Source organism: Sceloporus occidentalis, unplaced genomic scaffold (genome assembly GCF_023333645.1).
Source record: "Sceloporus occidentalis isolate IW3139 unplaced genomic scaffold, rSceOcc1.0.p SCAF_7, whole genome shotgun sequence".
NCBI classification, from domain to species: domain Eukaryota; kingdom Metazoa; phylum Chordata; class Lepidosauria; order Squamata; family Phrynosomatidae; genus Sceloporus; species Sceloporus occidentalis.
This window is the reverse complement of record NW_028316987.1, coordinates 75589216-75609229: the sequence shown is the minus strand read 5'-3', so window position 1 is coordinate 75609229 and position 20014 is coordinate 75589216. Positions and strand designations below refer to the sequence as shown.

Sequence of the window (20014 nt, the reverse complement as noted above, 5' to 3'; positions counted from 1 at the left end):
GTAGGGGTTCCCAACCTGGGGTGCCCGCACTCCCAGGGGATGTGACATGGAAATTTCAGGGGGTGCAACAAAGAGTGGCTTGTGTCCTTGAGTGACAAATCATGAGTCATCACTCATTTTTTCTGAATAAATAGAATATAATTGATTAATTTAGATTTGCATTTTATGCACTGAGTCAAAATTTCATTTTTAAGTTCAATTTGTTCACTTGCAGTGTTGCATGTGATTCAGTTTATGGTTCAGAAATTAAAATTGGACTTCTTCATCTTCAAATATGCTATTACTTTTGTAGGGGTAATACAAAAGGACATTAATCAAAAATTTTCTAGAGGTGTGAAGCATAGAAAAGGTTGGGAACTACAGTTTTATAGTGTAATTACAACAACCTTGTGTATATTTCTGGTCAAGAGGACAAAGAACTATACACAAGAAAAGAGCCCTGAGGCCAGGCTGTTTGACAAACACAAGGTCCAGAACTGTGGAGGAGACACCCAAAACGTGTTCAAGATATAACAGTAATCAATAATTTAGTGGTACATACACAAGTTCACATGTGTTTAAGGCTCACATGCACTTCCTTTCTTCCCCAGCATGATAGTCAAAAGATTGGAAACATTAGCTTTTAAATTAACTAGGATTCTTTATTACCTGAATTTTAGGAAATAGTGGTTAGTTTAAAAATTGGTCTAAAGCTTAATCATAAACCATAAGCAGAAGTCAACTTGATGACAACACTAACAACACAAAAGTTTAACAGAAGATTAAAGGATGGTTCATGGGCCTGGCTTCTTCTCAAACCAGAGGTCAAACTAGCCAGTGTTCCAAATTTGATCCAAACAAGAAATTCTGGTTAATTTAAAAGCAGACATATATGTTTCAGGTCTCCTACTTGTGAATGTCCTGAAGTACAGAGGATGGATGCACAGTCTGTGGTAAAGCACTGTGAATCAGCTTCAGGCACTGAATCCTGACAACATTTAAGGGAAAACAAGACACACTCAAATGCAGAGAGTCTCCCACTGCATAGGTTGATGTTTGTTTTGCTTCATTTTTGCATGATGGCTTTTGAGCAGCAGCATCTTTGAATACTAGCTGTACCACCCTTAAAGGAGTGCTAGCATGTTGCAGAGATCTGAGTGATGGACTTGGGCAACTCACACTCTCTCAGACTCAGATGAAGGCAAAGGCAAATCGCCTTTGAACAAATCCTGTCCAAAAAACCCACAACACACCCCATGATGATTGCCTTAGGGTCACCACAAGTCAGAAACGACTTGAAGGCACAAACAACAACCCTTAAAGGTCACCACAAGCCAAATCTCTTAGCTTTAAGAGCAGCAGGGGTAGGGTTGGGTAGAATTAGGAACCTGCTGCTTGCTAGTCAAGCACTGGATAATGGCACAGGCATCTGCTCTAAGGAAATCCCACCCAAAGTGTGAAAAGACTCTAGTTTCACCCACCACAAATTCTTCACGATCCTTTCCTCTTCGAGAAGATATTTTTGCCTTTCTTGCTCCACCAGGTGTCGCTGTCGTTGCACAGGATCTTCAAGCCTCTTTGCTCTTTCAATCACTTTGTCATTGATTTCCAACTCAGCTTTCTTCACCATAGCCCTGAGCGTCTCCTGGTTCTGCAGCTGTTACACAAAAGAAATCAGCTTCAGTTTTCCCTGCCTAACTTTCCTAGTATCTGAATATATCATATTGCTCAGAAGGATAAACAACCAACTCACCGATGAATGCATTTTCAAAACAAAACAAAATTTTTGCATAAGTAAATGTTATTTTATGGAATTCATGGCTTAGTGGTTAAGATGCCAATTCTGACAATCGGAAGATTGGTAGTTTGAGGCCTGAGTGCTGCATGATGGGGTGAGCTCCTGTCACTAGTCCCAGCTTCTGCCACACTACCAGTTCGAAAGTATGCAAATGCAAGTAGATAAATAGGTGCCACTTCAGTGGGAAGATAACAGTGTTCGGTGCAGTCATGCTGGCCACATGACCACAGAGTAGTCTCTGACAATGCTGGCTCTTCACCTTAGTAATGGAGATGAGCACCACCCCCTACAGTTGGTTACGACTAGACATTCATGTCAAGGAACTACCTTTACCTTTTAAACATTTTAAGGAAGAAGGAAGAAAGGAGAGCACAAATGGTCTTAATGTATAATCCATGCACCCAAATTTCAGCAGAACACTGATAAATACAATGTTTTTTTAGTTCCTTGCAATTTATTGTTGTGGCACACTTTTTAATGAAGAGCTTGGAAAAGCCTTTTTGGACTAAATGGGAGTGGATGGGTGACCACCAAACAATACTAGGTGCCACAGGCTATATTTCAGAGGTAGAAACTGCCAAAACAACTTCTAAATATTCCTTGCCTATGAAAACGTTTCATATGAAATTAATGGGGCTGTCATAAGGTGCACACACACACACAAGTCCCTTACTGAATTCTGGTCCTTATTTACATCTCTAGGCCCTACAGTCCCTGTTGCTTTGACATCATCCCTGACCTGTGCACCTAGATGTGTTAAACTACAACTCCCATCAACCTAGCCAGAATGGTCAATGGTTGGAATTATTATTATTAACCTTTATTTATAAAGCGCTGTAAATTTACACAACGCTGTACATACAATTGTAGTGTTTCAACAAGCTAGTTTCACACCAGTCATCCTGTTAGCCTGAAATTCACTGACTAACTGTGGGCCATTCAGCTTGACCATACTGTTATGGGTAAATTCAAACAGCACGTAAGTCCAACCAATCTCAAGGTCAAATGACCTGTTAAGTTAAATACTTTAGTATATGGTGATCTTCTCTCCCTCTTTTTATTCTAAAATAAATTTGGAGGGACCCAATACAGAAGGGGTGGGGAGTGGGATTTAATTCCTCCTTTCTTGCATCTGAGAATTCATTCTTCCTATTCAAGTGATTAAAAAGAAAGGAAGGGAAGCCTCCATGCAAGACAGATGCATGATTTTGGTTTTTAAAACTGCTTCCAAACTCAATTAAAATGGCAGTAACCATCCCTTTGTTTTTTAATCATGAATTAAAAACAACTCCTCAAATAGGAAGCTCTCAAATTCCCTGCAGCTTGGAATCTCTGTATGATTGAATTATCTCATTACCTTGTCCAGTGTACAGTTTCATACATTTTTTGCCATTCATAAATCAACTCAAATTGAATTCATTGCTAATCAGTTTTATCAACTTTATAATGCTACACCTAGGGAGCTCCTTGTATCTCTTGTGAGCACAGAGTTTTGTATCTTCTCAGTCAATGACAAATTGGTTAAAGATTGCTGGGGAGAGGAATTTTATTTGTTCCTCATTATATTTATGTCTTTCCCTTTTGAAGTATTAAACAAAAGAAGAGGTGGATAAACCATGATCCTCCGGATGTTGCTGGACTATAACTCTCATTAGCCCCACTACCATAGCAAACACTAAGGAATGCTGGGAAGTGTACACCAACATCTGGAGGGCTGCACTGTGTCCAGCTCTGCATCAAAGAAACCCTTTGAAGATGAAAATAGGAGTGAAACTAGAACAAAAGTCAGCCAACACTTTGCACTGTAATGAACACACCACCCACTAGGATACCTTTAGACCCTTTTCATAAATATTTACAATGTTCCCTTCATCTTTCCTATGCCAGAGTACAAGATGAGCTATTATTCTTTGCTATTGTTTGTCACTTCGGACAGAGACAGCACGTTCTAGGAAAGCAGTCTGTGACTACGTGCATGTATACTTTCTGGAACAAAAGTTATGCCTTACAGAAGCACATTATAAAATCATGACCCCATTGTTCATATAAAAGTTATTATTTCTGTGTTATATGGTGATGAGAGTGGGGACAGAGCAATCCTACCATTTGTAACCTTCAGAGAATTAAAAGCCCTACCAGTTCATGTCAGCAGGGAAGAATCAAAGGCTATGAAAGGTTTCTAAATATCCCCAACCTTTTCTGGCACAGTCCTCTGGCCCTAGACAATACCTCTTCTGGTCCCCCCCCCCCCATGTGTGAGTACTGATGCCAGAGAATAACCATCATACAGCATTTCATATTTCTGGGAGGATGGTTTCTGGGGTGGATCTCCAGTTCTATGGGAGGATGGGAGATGGGTATAGCCTAGGATGAGCACCCAGACATCCCTGGATAAGAATGGATGAATAAACACATTTCACTTTTGTTCCACATTTGACTTCTTTTTTTAAAAAAAGTTCCTTCCATCATGCTTATGAAGAAATTGACAAATCTGACAAATTCTTCTCTAGTATGGCACAATGGAGAAAAGTAACCACATCTGTTTATGCACATCTTTTTTTAATTCTTCAGATGAACGCCATACATGGTGGCAGTGGCGGTAAAGAAAAGTCTAATTTCTGTGGAGCACGATCAAAGTTAGTAAAGGCATGTGGGGAGAGAAGGCACAGTACAATGAAATATTCCTATCTGAAACATGATTGGTTTTATCGTCTCAAAACAGGTGCCTTCCAGATGTGTTGGCATGTTGGACTAAAGCTCCCATAATTTCTGATAATGCTAAATCAAGGTGCCAGGTTGGGGACAGCTGCCTTAGATAAAGAATGTACAAAAAGGGAAATCTATTTTTCTTAATTTAACTCACAGATTTATTCTTAAAGGGATAGACTAATCCATGGACAGAAGATAGATCAATCAATTACTGGAGAGATCAATCAGCTATTATCCACAACAGTTGAATGAAATCTTCATGTGAAATGGATTACTCCTACTTCAAGCTCTACTTGCTCTAGGGACACTGATCTGATTCCACTGAGATATACCTAACTTGTTTTAAAATTGTATTTCTGTAAATATTTATTAAAATAGTAAACACAAATTTTCCCACCTTTAAAACTTTTTATAATGGATGTGGGAAAAGGGTTTGAAATTCACTTTGAGTTATGATTTGAAAGCATTTTCTTTTTAACAGGGACATAGCCAAGGGGGGGGGGGGGTTCTTGGGGTCCGGACCCCCCCCCTTCCATTAGAAAAATGAATGGTGCATGCTGCTGCGCTGCCATGCCCAAGCCATATTATAATGGTGGCACATAGTCTGGAAACCTCCGCCCCCCCCCCCCCCCCCCGCTTCCTAAAATCCTGGCTACGTCCCTGTTTTTAAGAATGTGTATTGGAAGTGCCAATAAAGAAGGGACTTTTTATCATATGTTGACTTTCAGAACAGCAAAAAGGTTCTGGATGCAAATACATAAAGTAATGGAAGAAATATTAACATTTAAAGGGACTTCACAGTTCAATTGAAACCTGATTTTTTAAAATGTTTTTTCCTGGGCTTGCTGAAAGAACAAATTGAAAAAAAGAACAGGAAAATTGTACAATATAATGTAACAGAAGGCAGAGTGTTATATGCATAAAGATGGAACAATCCAGTTGTTCCTTCTCAAGAAGAATGGTTTATAAAATGTAATGAATTTGCTTAAATGGATAAATTGACCAACCTTGTAAGAGATGGAATTATGGTCTTTTAATGAACAATGGAAATAAGTGATTAATTATTGGAAGAAGAAATGGGGAGAATAATTTAGGATTTGCAGAACAGTAGAATACACCTTCAGGTAGTTGTGCCATTTACTAATGACCAACATTACTATTAGAATTTAGTTAATTTTTGATATTTTTCAAAGAGGAGATAGCGGGTGTAGAGATAGCAGATAATTATAGGCATGAACTAGCAAGTTGGAAGTTATTTGTGCATCCTTAAGTAGCTTATAAAGTAGTTGTGTGCAGTTTTGTTGATGTAATAGATATTTTAAAGCTTTTTGTTTTGCTTGTAATGTGTGTTTTTATTATTGTAATTTTAGATGTAGTTTTATGTTATGAAAATGTAGTACAGTATTTGAATAAAAATATTATTTTTTAAAACTTTTTCTCTTGCCATGTTTGGCTGCACAGAATTTGTCAAATCCCCTATCATCACACCACAAGTGTTTTGTAAAAAGTCTGAAACTGACTTCAGAACAGCAAATGCTGTTTAGGCATATTATTATAACCTTTGGTTTTTGCTATTTTAATTCTCCTATTTCTCTGTGAGCAAAGCTTTCAAGTTGCCATTTTCAGTGCGAAGATATTAAACAGGAAAAATGCAGGGAGCGAACCAATTTCCAGAAGGGTTAGTGGTAGTGAAAACAGCAATGGATGGTATAGCACCTTAAAGACTAGCAAATTTCTTTGGTCACACTGATATTTGCTGGAACCTATGCTGCAATAAATCTGTTAGCCTTTAAAGTTCTACAAGATTCTTCATTGCCTGAAAAGGAAAGGAGAATCAGGTTTTCACAGAAGGCATCTCTCTTCCAAGAATGAAGATGCAATAATACCTGCAGTTGTCTCATCTGGTGCAGTTGGAAGCGTAGGTCTGACACATTGCGCTTCATGTCAAAGAGACTGACTTGCATAGTGGTGCAGCCCACTGGCGTGGAGTGACTGATATTTGCAGCAGCAGTAGCAGTAACCTCAGTGGCTGCTAATGAATTCTTCCTGCTAGACACATGAGCAGATCCTGAAAGCAAACAGTAGCAAACGATTTCATTAAGAGTGAAGGATCAGCCACCTTCTCTCTCTTGTAACAATCATAAAACATTGGGGCTCTCACAGATTGCTTAATTCACTTGATGATGTGAAAACAATATCAGAGATTGTTCTGTCACATTCTAGACTGCCTCCCCCTCAATTTAATCGCCAACTGATGTGATGGTTAAAAAAACTGTGTTACTGGCTATAGAAAAGAGACACATTATCCAGAGATAATGGCAGCTTATCACATTCAGAATGAATTGTTAAACAAGACGGAGATGCTCCTTCACACTCAGGTAATTGATGGAACCTGATCTTCATTAGTACAGTCCAGTGAACTCAGGTAAGCTCACTTAATACTTAGAAATAACAGTGTTACAAATAACCGTATTATGTATACTTTTTGTCCAACCAAATTACAGTGTTAAAAGTAACCGTATTACGTATACTTTTGGGAGTAACAAGAGCATAAGGACATTTGCTTACCAATAACACATGGACAGGTAGTGGCACAACCGGTTTTTTAGTTATACATTATTCCAAAAACTTTGCTAGAGAGGGAGGAGCTAGTCTGGAAGGTTTTTCATGTTTTGAAAATCACCCCTCCACTGTGTGTTGTATGTGTTGTTTGCCTTTAAGTCATCTCTGACTTATGGGGAATCTATCACACGATTTTCTTGGCAAGTTTCTTCAGAGGGGGTTTGCTATTGCCATCCTCTGAGGATGAGAGAGTGTGACTTGCCTATAGTCACCCAGTGGGTTTCCATGGACAAGCCAGCATTCGAACTCTAGAGCCGTAGTCCAATTTTCATGCCATTACACCACACTGGCTCAATGGGTATAACTCAGGGCTAACCAACAGGACTCCGGCCTATTCAAAAACATTCAAACAGTGTTTCCAAATAAAATGTTTGTAACACAGTATGAGTGCATCATTCTCTGAACAAGTAACATTTAACAAATTATTGTGTCCCAAATAGCAAGTAATGTGTATCATGTTACTTAAAAAAAGCTACAAGCTCTGAGCTCACCAATCTATCCAGTATCATTACTAAGTAAGCCCATGCTATCTCATGTAGTAAATACACAGCACAGAGACAGGAATGGATACAGAAAGACACCCAGCTGGTTCATGTGACCGAGTCACTCTTCATGCTAGAGGTGGCAGCCAACTCATCTCCTATATCACTGTATACTCATCCCTCCACATTTGCAGCCTTGACTTTTGCAGATCTGATTATAATACGTTCTCTCTAGGAATCTCTAGGTCCTCCAGAGAAATTCTGCTGGAAGTTGACCATAGAGTTGTACTGGAGGACCTGAAGATTCCTAGATAAACACTTTTCCAGGCATTTGTAGGTCCTGCAACATGATTCTAAGGTCAAATTCTGGCAGATGTTGACCTCAGAGTTCTGCTGGAGGATATAGAAATTCATAGAGAGGTGTTCTCTCAGGTTAAAAAAGTATGTTGAACAACAACAACAAATTATCTTTTGTTGCTGTTAATTTTCATTTTTGTGTTTTAAATAAAAAAATAGTTTAATTGTCTTTTACCTGTTGTATTGAGTTTTTAAAGTATAGTGTGCATGCTGCCTTGGGTCCAGTACTGGGGGAAAGGGTGGGATATAAATTAAACAAATAAATACTCCCTGGGTGCAAACCAAATTTGCATTTTGAATTAAATTGAAGTAAGCCAAGGAGAAAAGTGGCAAGAAAAGCCACTGGAAGCAGCTGGAAAAGTGGGATGACAGAGGATTAATCACGACTCTTGCTGCCAAATCAGGACGGTTGGACAGTATTCTACTGCTGCTTGGTGACTGGGAAGACATGCCAGGAAAGAGAGAGCTAAGCCAAGGCACCCATGATAGTGGTTTCCATATGTTCCATACCATCTCAGCGTGCCCCAGTTCAGAAAGTTTTCAAACTTTCTAATGTCACTCTGTAGTGCTGGATTTTTAGAAGCAGACACAGCAGCAGATAGTGTCTCAGGCAACTGAATGGCATACCAAATTACTTTTTAAAAAATAGTGTTCTGTATTTCAGTCCAAATAAACACACATTTCACCTTGCTCAAAGTGGTTCCCAAGGGGAAGAGGACACGTTTTGATGCTGCCAAAAATATTAATGAAAAGGACCTCTCTTTATTGCTCAGCTCTGATGCAAACATGTATATCTTCCAGGATTTTTACTTGGTTATATTGTTATGGTATTTTATAGATTTATTGCAGTCTATAAAGGCTTATTTCAGTCTTTGTACCTCTTGACATACTAATATGAAGGATAGGTTAAATGTTTAAATAGGCAAGGCAATGCAATACATAATCTTATATGTGGTTAGTTGAACCCTAGCTTGGCTCTAGTTATTCAGGGCCTAGTAAGTCTCAGACTCGAATACTGTAACACATTACATGTAGGGCTTCCCTTTGAAGACTTCTTTGGAGTTTCAGTTAAATCATAATACAGTCCTGATTTGGATTGGCCTCAGAAGCAGTTTTACAGTCAGATACTTTGTTGCTGACTATAGTTCAAAGAATTGGTGCTTACTGATAAAGCCATTTATGTAGATGTATTAAGATCTTTCCCAGAGTCCTTTTCCAGGCAACCATGGAAAGTGTGTCCCTAGAAAGTAAGCTTCAATTTATGGTGATTCTATCCTAGGTTTTTTATACAAGATTAATTCAGGTGGTTTACCATTGCCATCCTCCAAGACTGGCATTATGTGACTTGCCCAAGGTCACCCAGGGGCCAGGACCAAACATGGATTTGAACCTGCATGGATTTTGCTCCTTAATGTCACATTATTTTACTTTCATACTGCTGCTATTTCTGTTGTGATTGCTTTATTAGATGGTTTTATTTTATGACCATATTCCTACTCTTGATTTAGATTTGTGTTGCTGGTGGGTGATTGCAATGAAACCATCGTAAATCCATCTGCAATCCTTTCGTGCCTTGTGCAATCATGCCTTCATCTTGCGGTCTGGGCATGTGGCCTTGTTATGTATTCTCCAAGTAAAGATACATGGACACACACAATCTAAACATAGTGCAGAGTGGTGATAAACAAATTTATTCCTACTCCCGTCCCTGCACTTGCCTTGAAATGTTAACCATCAATGAGATCACTGATGGGCTCAGCACCAACATCCCTGTGTGGCTGGATTGTTGCTTAGCTGATCAATTTCTGAAGGACTTACCCATTCAGAAAGGGGAAAAAGGGTCAGGGGGAAAACATCTTACCCCTCTGTGGCTTGCACACATGCTTACAGCTGGCATTTGATTTCTGGTGGTATAAAAAGAGTGTGCCTCATCTTCCCAAGGGAGAAATGAAAATGGTAACGTGACAGATTTCCATTCCTTCACTGCCTACCACACCCAGCCCTTCCTGACTGCTTCCTAAAACATCTAACCTCAGGCAATGGCACTGTAAGACAGAGCAGCAGGAAACACACAAGGAAACAGATTTGCCTTGGCACACACAGCTGGGTATACCTAGCAATCACAACAACCCACAAAGTAGCATTCACTGCCTTCACATAGCACCAAAGTTTAGGCCAAGCCATAATATGCTCCCACAGTAGCAGAGAAATATCTTTCCTGAGGAAATACAGGCAAATTCCAAGTCTGTAGTTAGTGAGCACATGCCCTTTGTTGGCAAGTTTTAACTTCTGCAATTGTCATTCTGAACAGTTCCTCTCCCTGGCTGGGGGTGGGGGAAGCTATACACTATGAACAAGACATGGCATATTTTCTTAAACACTTCAAGAAATTCTTGCTTTTCCATATAGTTCTGAAATGGCAGTCTTATGATACATTACAAAGCAGACCTCCCAGGCAAGCTGTTGGATTCCTGTTTCTTGTTTTCATACACTACACCCTTTCGCCCACTTGGGCATGTCTGCATCAGCTAGTTTTACGTGAGATCTGCCATACGATGCCTCACACAGAAGAGATGATGGTGGTGTTTACACATCATTCCAGGCTCTGGCTGCATCTGCACTACAGAAATAATGCAGTTTGACACTGCTTTTACTGCCATAGCTCAATGCTATGGATTCTGGGATTTGTAGTTGTGTGAGCTATTTAGCCTTCTCTTTCAGAGAGTTCTGGTGCCACAACAAACCAATTCTTTAATTCAAGAAAGTCCTTGTGTCTGCTCACTGAACCAGGAGGAAAGGTCTTATTTGTATCAATGGTGACTTTCTTTCTGAAGCAAATGAAAGGTTTGGGGCAGATCCCACCATCAGAGCCTACATTTGACTCATGCAACATCTACTCTAGGAGGAAACGGATTTTCTGGATCCATTTCAAACCGGATTCAAGATGGGATACAGAGTTGAGACTGCCATGGTTGCCTTAGTCGATTATCTCTGTCTGGGCATCGACAGGGGAAACGTGACCCTGTTGGTGCACTTGGACCTCTCAGCGGCCTTCGATACCATAGACCATGGTATACTTCTGGAACGCCTGAGAAAGTTGGGTATTGGAGGCACTGCATTGCAGTGGTTCTGGTCCTACTTCTTGGTAAGGTTCCAGATGGTGTCACTTGGGGACAGTTGTTCAGCCAAGAAGGTGCTCAAATCGGGTGTCCCTCAAGGAGCAATTCTGTCCCCAACGCTGTTTAACATTTACATGAAGCCGCTGGGTGAGATCATCTGGAGACATGGGGTGGGGTGTTATCAGTATGCCGATGACACCCAAATATATTTCTCTATGTCTTGGACTGAAGCAGTGACTGAGGATAGCATCTCTCCTCTGAATGCCTATCTTGGGGCGGTAATGGACTGGATGAGGGAAAACCGACTCAAGCTGAATCCAGGTAAGACGGAGGTACTTGCTATAGGAACCCCGAATCCAGGAATGGAGTTGTGTCAGCCAGTTCTGGATGGGGTCACACTTCCCCTGAAGGATTCTGTTCGCAGTTTGGGGGTGCTCCTTGACTCGTCGCTCCAACTGACAGCTCAGGTGGATGGGACAGTCAAGAGCGCCTGCTATCAGCTTCGTCTGATACGCCAACTGCGCCTCTTCCTGGAGCCGAGGGACCTAGAAACAGTAGTACATGCACTGGTAACCTCTCGATTGGACTTCTGTAATGCGCTCTACTTGGGGCTACCCTTGTGCCAAGTTTGGAAACTTCAGTTGGTACAAAATATGGCAGCCAGATTGATCATGGGAACTTCTAGGAATGACCATATAACACCGGTCTTGAAGTCGCTGCACTGGCTGCCTATTAGTTTCCGGGTAAAGTACAAGGTGTTGGTGATTACCTTTAAAGCCCTACATGGCTTGGGCCCAGAATACTTGAGGGAATGCCTTCTTCCCTATTGTCCGTCCCGCACACTAAGGTCCTCTGGAAGAAATCTATTACAATAAAAAAAAAATATCTAGGCTAACATCAGTTTCCCAGAGGACCTTTTCTATTACTGCTCCAAAACTATGGAACGACCTGCTGGAGGAGATCCTTCACATTCCCACTCTGACAGCTTTTAAGAAAGCACTCAAGACGGATCTCTTCCAGCAGGGCTTTCCAGCTTAGTTACCCTCCCCAGATATAGAGATATTTGCGCCCTCATCTGCCTATTCTTTCCCACCTATTTCTATTTCTATGTCTATTTTTTAAATTTTGTTTAATGTTTTTAATGTTATATCATCATTGTTTAATTCTGTTTTAATGTTGGGAATGGGGGGGCAGGTTTAGGGTCTGATTTTTTTTATTTTGTATTTTACTGTAATTTGATGTGTTTTATTGTTGTAACGCACCTGGATTCTCCGTGATTGGGCGGGCTAGAAATAAATCTATATTATTATATTACTCACATGAATGCCTAAGTACCATGACTGGTATCGTGCCTAATTCGCTCTATGTGTATATGTGTATTTTTCTTAATTTGAAGGAAAAATGTACAAAACAAAAAGCAACATGTTTCCCAAATACAGACTAAATATGGAAACTCCTTCACATATCTGTTCCTATGGACCTAAATGCTTATGTTACACAATCCTAGCTCTGCTTAGCAAAGCAACTAAGAGGGTATCCCCACAATGTCTCAAAGAAGCCTAGAATTATTCCTCCTGAGTTCTGCAGCAGGTGATGCTGAGTGCACAGAAATAAGCTCAGCTATTGGCTGAACTGACGTAGATGGAAAGTGCCCTCTTACAGGAAGCAGACTCCCTCATCTAACAAAGAAAAAGGATCCACACTTGATTTCTTCTAGTTGCCAGCTTTCCAAATTTACAGAGGTTTTATATAGATTCTGGACTGCTCCTAGAATCTGCACAGATTCTAGAGCCAGTGCGGAAAAGTGGTCTGAGTGTTTGACTCTGAAGACCAGGGTTCAATGCCTCGTTTGGCCATGGAAACCCACTCGATAACTTTGGGCAAGTCACATGCTCTCAGCCTCAGGGGAAGGCAATGCCAAACCTCCTCTGAACAAATCTTGCCAAGAAAACTGCATATTAGGCTTGCCTTAGCATTGCCATAAACCAGAAATGACTTGAAGGCATACAACAACAACAACAGAAGCAACAACAACAAAGACTGCTGTTAATTTACTAACTTAACATCTTTCACGTATGTGAAAAATCATAATGTTAAAAGTGGTATGACCAAGGTGAGACTACAACATGTGATTATTCTTGCACAAGCCTGAAGTCTCACATTAAGCCAAAATTACTAAACTGAGACTGTACTTTGGGCATATCATGAGACAACATGGCTCACTGGAAAAGATGATAGCACTAAGTAAAGTGAAAGGCCATAGGATAAGAGGAAGATAACACTAATTCCATCAAGGAAGTCAGGACCCAGAATTTGCAAGATCGGAGTAGGGTAGCTGAATGACCAGGCCTCTCAGAGGTCTCATTCATAGAGTTATCGTGCAGAATGGATGGCAAACAACAGCAGCAAATCTCTGAGCCATGCTATGTCTTAAAAGGTAGTCCTTGGTTTCCTGAGTGGAAAGAAGTGCAATGTAGCAATGCTGATTCAACCAGCTACATTAAATTGCCATCAAGTCTGCTTCAATTTATGGCAACACTATGAATGAGAGACCTCCAGGAGGTCTTGTCATCAGCTGCCCTGCTCAGGTCTTGCAAACATCGGGTCATGGCTGCCTTGACAGAATAAGGCTGTTTCTTCCTATTTTCATATCCACCAACTCTTTTTGTTAAAATAAATAAATAAAATGCATGGTTTAGTTTCCCTCATTAATTATTTTCCTTAATGAGATCACATACACAAAAAGAGTCTTCTGGCAACTTAAACTGAACAGGGTATGCTAGTGATCTTTTTTCCCCATCCCCTTTTCCTCTTTCCATCACCTATCCCCACCGCCCCACTGCAGTGATTTTGAAAATGGGTGGGAAAAGATAGGGACAGGCTGTTGCCCTTCCTCTTTTCCACACATGTGAGTGTACACACACACACCATTGCAGATCCAACTGAAATGTGTAGAAGAGGGGTAAAGGGGTGGGAGGAGAAAAGGATATGTCTGGCAGACTAGAAAGTATCATTAAAAAAACATATCCTGCTGGTAGGAATGAAAAGACTCGGGAAAGTGGGGGGGGGGGGGGGGAGAGCCTAAAACATCCTGGCACTACCAATGAATTGTCTAGGTAACAGGGGTAGAAACCACGATCTGCCATGAGCTCAGTAACTTTTTAAAGATGTGTTTACTTACAAACATACAAGCAGAGCCTATTAGTAAACAGCCTACAACGTAACAGCCACCAAAATAGCCAGTGTGGTGTAGGTTTTGAGAGTTGGAGAACTCTGGAGAAAAAGGTTAGAATCCCTACTTGGCTATGGAAGATCAATGGGTGATCTTGGGGAAGTCACATTCTCAGCCTCAGAGGATGGCAAAGGCAAAACTCCCTCTGAACAAATCTTGCCAAGAAAATCTCTTGGTGGGATTACCTTAGGGTCACCATAAGTCAGAAACAACTTGAAGGCACACAAGAGCAACAAAAATTGCTGCCCATGCCTCAAATTCTTAGAGAACAGTAGCATTCTAAGCATGTTTTAGTATGAATCTTAAAATCTTTCTCTCCAAATCAAAACTGCAAAAATGCTGTCATTCTATCCCTTGCTCAAACTCTGATGGATATTACCACTTAAAGGCTAGAATCATCAAGTAACATTCAACTCTTTGTTAAGCCTCTGATTGCTCTAAAGGTAAAAGGTAATTTTCATGCTTATCAAAATTTCCAGCTCATGCCATCATTACAAAAAGCCTTACCTGTCTTCTCTGTGTTGCTTTTGCTGGCTACAGTTTTCATCATCTTCTCACTAATTGGGGGGAAAGGAAAACCATTATGCATGTATGTTCATCTGTAATTCAATAGTCAGTCATTCTCTTTATAATCATGATCTACATTATTTTACAAGACCAGGCCTCTAGATTACAGATTGCATTTAAATTTAATTGATAGGTTAAATTCTAGAATCTCAAAATAATGTCTTCATTTGAACAACAAAAAATCCATCACAAAATAATGGCATTTGAGCACATGATTGATTGCAATGGCACCAGGAAGAATATGGCTAAATTTCAATGAGTTATCATCAGTTTTCCCCCTGCTCAAGTCAAAATTCAAACCTTAAAAAAAAGAAAAAAAGAAAATGTATCTGAATCTGAATCAATCTTGTCCCAAGTGAAATCAATGACAACAACTTCCATTGGCATTCTGCTCTAAGATATTATCCCCCTGTGGTGATCAATGAAATAATTACAGAGAAACAGATTTAATGAATTTTTTAATTGTCTTTGTTTTTTTACCTAGAAGCATCTTTGCTATTACTTGTATTTGGCCCTTTTAAAAGCGCAGACTGAACAAGACCAGTTAAACTGGCAATCTGTTTTTCCATGGCTTGCATCCTCTCTCTGTAAGACAAGAGAATCGTTTGTTAAAGCCAAATGTATTTACCTTAAAGACTTTATTTTTTTGTTCTAGGAGAATGTGGATCATGGGGGTAGAAAGACACCATGGAATTCATTCAGTGGCTCCTGAACATCAGTTTGAATGTACGTTAAGACCAACCACATCTTGCCTTTAAAAACAACAACCCTCAGACCAAAGTGTTACATGACTGTAACAAATATGGATTATAAAGGACTACTACTTTTGTCTACTTTCTCATCTCTTTATTGTTCTGGGCCTTCAAGTCTTCTGTCACTTATGGTGACCCTATGACAAGGTTTTCTTGGCAAGATTTGTTGGGATGGGGGTTACCATTGCCTCTCTGAGGCTGAGAGACCAGTGGGTTTCTATTGATGAGCGGGGATTCAGATCCTGGTGTCCAGTGGGGTATCCCAACACGCAGATCACTACACCATGCTAGTTCTCTTTTCTGATCTCCACTTACTTCTATTCTGACTTAAGCCATCCTTTCTGTATGCTATTCTGCTTTGATTATTTCATCTCATTATCAGCTGAGTCAGAGTCTCTTTGAAAGAGTCCTCTCATATTAACAACTCTACCATTCTTACCATGTTTATGTATTGTTTATCTATACTCAACCCAAAATGTTTAAATTATCTGTCTTCATCCCTTTGGGTTTACTTCCATAATAACTATCATGCTCCATTCCATGTAGAGTTACCATGTTTCAGGCTCTCAATTCTCAGCATCTAATTTGTTTATAGTCCTCCCTTAGCTTTTGCAGGGATTGGGGTGGAAAAATTGTGAATATTATAAGCCCCCTCCCCACCAAACATGTATGCAACAGTCTCTGCTGCTGCAAAATCTTGTGCAGTGTCATCATCCTTTTCCTCACTTTCCTCTGCCTCCTCTCCATCTCCTTTCCAGGTCCATGCCTTCCTTTCATGCCTTAGTACCATGACGCCTCCACCTCACCCCCTGGCCACTTTAGCCCCCCTCTCATCCATCTGCCACCACTTCCACTTTTCAGTCACCCTCCTCCTCCCCTTCCCTAATTTGGAGCTGTTTTGGGAGTTCTCTTGTCATTGCAGTTTTCATATGAGTGGGATCACTTCTTTGCTCACTGGCCAGGTCAGCTGGATAGACATGGAAGAGAATGTAGATGCTTACAGAGGAGTCCTGGTGGTGGTAGTGGCAGAGTCTGCTACTGTGTGCCCAGGATTTCTTTTGACAATGCAAAATACCTGCCCCGCTCCCCTGGCTGGCCTTTCATGTCAAACTTGGAAGGGCAAAGTTCTCCCCATCCTTCTGCTGTAACCCAGCCATGCCTGCCTCCACTGGAACCATAGGAAGAATTCCGCTGTTGATATTCAGCCTACAGAACTCTCACTTGGAGTTACAACAAAAGGTGCAGGGGATCTTCACCCACTCCAGCTTGACTGGGAAGGAAGAAAGAAAGGGAAGGGAGTTTCATCACTGGGATTCCCTTTCATCCCATGGGGCCTTCCTTCTTGCTCCTCCTCTGTGCTAGCCCCTCAGAGAAGGTCGCCTCCTCAGCAACCTCATTTCTCTCCTAGACAAATGGGCAATGAAGTGTCTGTGGAAACCAGTAAAGCCGAACTCAAGCAGGCACAGGCCTTTGTGTCAATGCTTCTCCTGGGTCTGATCAAAAGCATTTTTTCAGCCAAGCTAATTCCTGCTCGTCCAAGTAATCATGCATCTAAGTTATTTCCTGAATGACCCAAGCCTCATCTTGTCTTCACCTCCATTGCCACTTTGTTCCTTTACACCTCTATGTTTCTTTCTTCAGCTATCAATTGCTGAACTCTCTCACCCTTTGGGGTAATTAAGTCAGTGATAGATGCAGAAAGGCTTCAAGTTATGTACTCTGCCGCCAAACAGGTCAGCAATTGCTCTAACATTAACCCTTGTTGACAAAGATGTTGAAACAAACTACCCCTCCATTTCCATGAGCTACGTGTGCCCTTGTGAATCTATTTATAGTGTGCACTTATTTTGTGGTCCAAAGCACAAATTGGTTTTCACTGTTCAGTAAAAAATGTTTATTGCAGAATAAAACATCACACTATAAAAAGAGCACTGAAATGATGCTACTTTAGACTTGATGGCGGGACCAGAGGGGAAAATGCTCAAGTGGTAGTCACAGTAGATGCTATCATGCAAAGTAAATTGGACTGCCAGATATTTTCAGGGCAAATGAAGCTGCCTTCCACGAAGTTATGTCTATTCAGCCCAAGACCATCTATTCTTACTATCTCAACCACTCTCAAAGTTCCAGGCAGGGGAAGGTATTTGCCAGCTTTGCCACCTAAAAGCCTTTCACTGGTTACATCAAAGACTGGAAAGTGTTCCCTAGTTCAACCCCCCCTCAGCCCAAATCTCACTGTTAGCATGAACCAGTCGTTAACTCTCACCTTAACCTAAGTCACAGAGCTCTTGTGTGTATAAATTGAGAAAGAGCAACAATGAATGCCATTTTTCAGTTTCTTGAGGAAAAGGGGGCAGGATATACATACAATAAAAGGATGGATGGGATTTTATGCATGGCCTCTCCCTAAGGTCAGAGTAGATGCTGCTCAGAGCGGAGTCTTTGGAAAATGTCTAACCTGTTATTGTTTAGTGTAGCAGGGATGGTTCCCCAGATGATGATATTATTATTCTTGTCTTCGTCATCATCATCTTGCGTTTCTCTCAAAAATTGGAATTTAAGATAGTAGGCGTCTATCTCATCCCTGCTTCCTGAAATACTTTCAGATGGGCATGCCAGGCACTCCAGATGGTTTAGATTACAGCACCCAAGATATGTGACCACTGGCCATGGTGGCTGTGGTTTAAAAAATAAGATAAATGTTTGCCAAACTAAACATTCCCAAAAAGAACAATTATCTTCAGACAAGATAATTTGTCAGAAAGTCATCAAACCCCATGCAATCAGTTAAGAGTGAGACAAACCTTTAAAAAATAAACCCAATAACATTAAAAATAAATCCAGTACCATCAATAATCCACCAAACAGTGATACCTTTATTGGATCAACCAAAATGCACAATACAGATGTTGCAAAAAGAACTGAAGATGCTCGTGATAGGCCTACATTTTGATGTTTTTGTTCTCAGTTCAGATGGTATGGAGGGTGACAAGGAAGTATTGTATCTTTTTGTGTTGCAAATGGATGTTAAATTTCCTGGACTGAGAATCTCCCAGTAGCCACATGGCCAGAAGGAGGAGGTGTCTGCCTGCAAGAAATACCCCTCCATATCATCTGAACTGAGAACAAAAACAGCAGAATGCAGACCTATGACTAACATTTTCAATTTTGTATCATGTATGGTTTTTAACACCTTGCCTGATGAAGAAGTCAGTGGAGCTTCAAAATCTTGCAACACGTATATTGTGCAGTTTGGTTGGTCCAATAAAGGTATCACTGTTTGGTGGATTTTTGATGTTAATGGATTTGCTATATGACTAACACAGCTATTAAAATTTAAAAATAAGGATTTATAACAGGAGTGAGCAATTACAGAGGGGGTGGGAGCCACTCCCTCCATGCCCCTCCAGCAGACCACACTACTGTGGCTTTGGGAGCCTCAGGAGGCACATTTTGAGACCCCACTGGCCACATGCAACTTTCAGCCCTCATTCCCCCCCCCCACTCGATTTGTTGCTGTTGTTAACTATCCACAAGTTGACTTAGGTCTCTGTCAACCCTGTGAATGAGGCATCTCCAAGACACCCTATCCTCAGCAACCCTGCTCAGTTCCTGCAGAGCTAGGGCTGTCTCCTCTTTGATTGATTCTATGCACTTGGTGTGTGGTCTTCCTCTCTTTCTGCTGTCCTCTGTCTTTCCCAGCATCATCGTCTTTTTTAGTGAGTCATGCCCTCTCATGTCGTCACCAAAGTACAACAGTCTCAATTTAGTCAACTTGATTTTCAGGGAAAGTTCAAATCAGATTTGCCCTTGTACCCATTTGTTTGTCTTATTAGCTGTCCACTGTATCCACAGAATTCTTCTCCAACACCACATCTCAAACAAGTTGATTTTCTTTCTGTCTGCTTTCTCCACTGTCCAACTCTCGAGTGATAGGAAGTACAATGGCATGAACAATCTTCACTATAATGTTCAGTTCACCTAAATCCAGAACAGTTGGCTGGGGAAGGCTGCTAACTCTGGGCTCAACCCCCTCACCCAACTGAACCAGTACAAGGTGCTGATCACAATCCTCTAAGACCTTCTCTGGCTAGGGCAGTGCCTGTTCTTTTATGGGCCTCTTTGTATGAGATTCATCTGGCCAAGAAATGAGATCCTGGAAGGACTGGGAGCAGAACATTTGGGGAGTGGCCTTACAAAAGGGACTCACCTTAATCCAGACTCTCTGAATCTGCAGGAAAAGCACTAAATTGTCAGAGACAATTCCAAATTGCAGGAGAAAGGGGTGCTCCACTACCTTGACTGCCTGCCAAGAAAGCCTGGAGCTGGCAACAGCAGCAGAAAGGAGCAAAAGCAGCAAATTCACACCCTCCCTTGGAGGTTTCTCCCAACTGTAT

At 40.9% G+C, this 20014-nt stretch overlaps 1 protein-coding gene across 10 annotated transcripts in view; it reads right to left on the bottom strand.

The window, feature by feature from the left end:
* Positions 1–20014, bottom strand: part of KIAA1217 (KIAA1217 ortholog) — a 502750-nt gene that overhangs the window by 27509 nt on the left and 455227 nt on the right. For 9 of the 10 annotated variants that reach the window (XM_089533368.1, XM_089533371.1, XM_089533369.1 and 6 more), the window contains 4 exons: positions 15346–15450; positions 14806–14855; positions 6373–6554; positions 1461–1636 (listed from right to left, as the gene is read on the bottom strand). In XM_089533368.1, the coding sequence (XP_089389494.1) occupies positions 1461–1636; positions 6373–6554; positions 14806–14855; positions 15346–15450 (513 nt within the window). The remainder of the gene's footprint in view (positions 1–1460; positions 1637–6372; positions 6555–14805; positions 14856–15345; positions 15451–20014) is intronic. The other variant, XM_089533370.1, reaches the window with a different exon arrangement.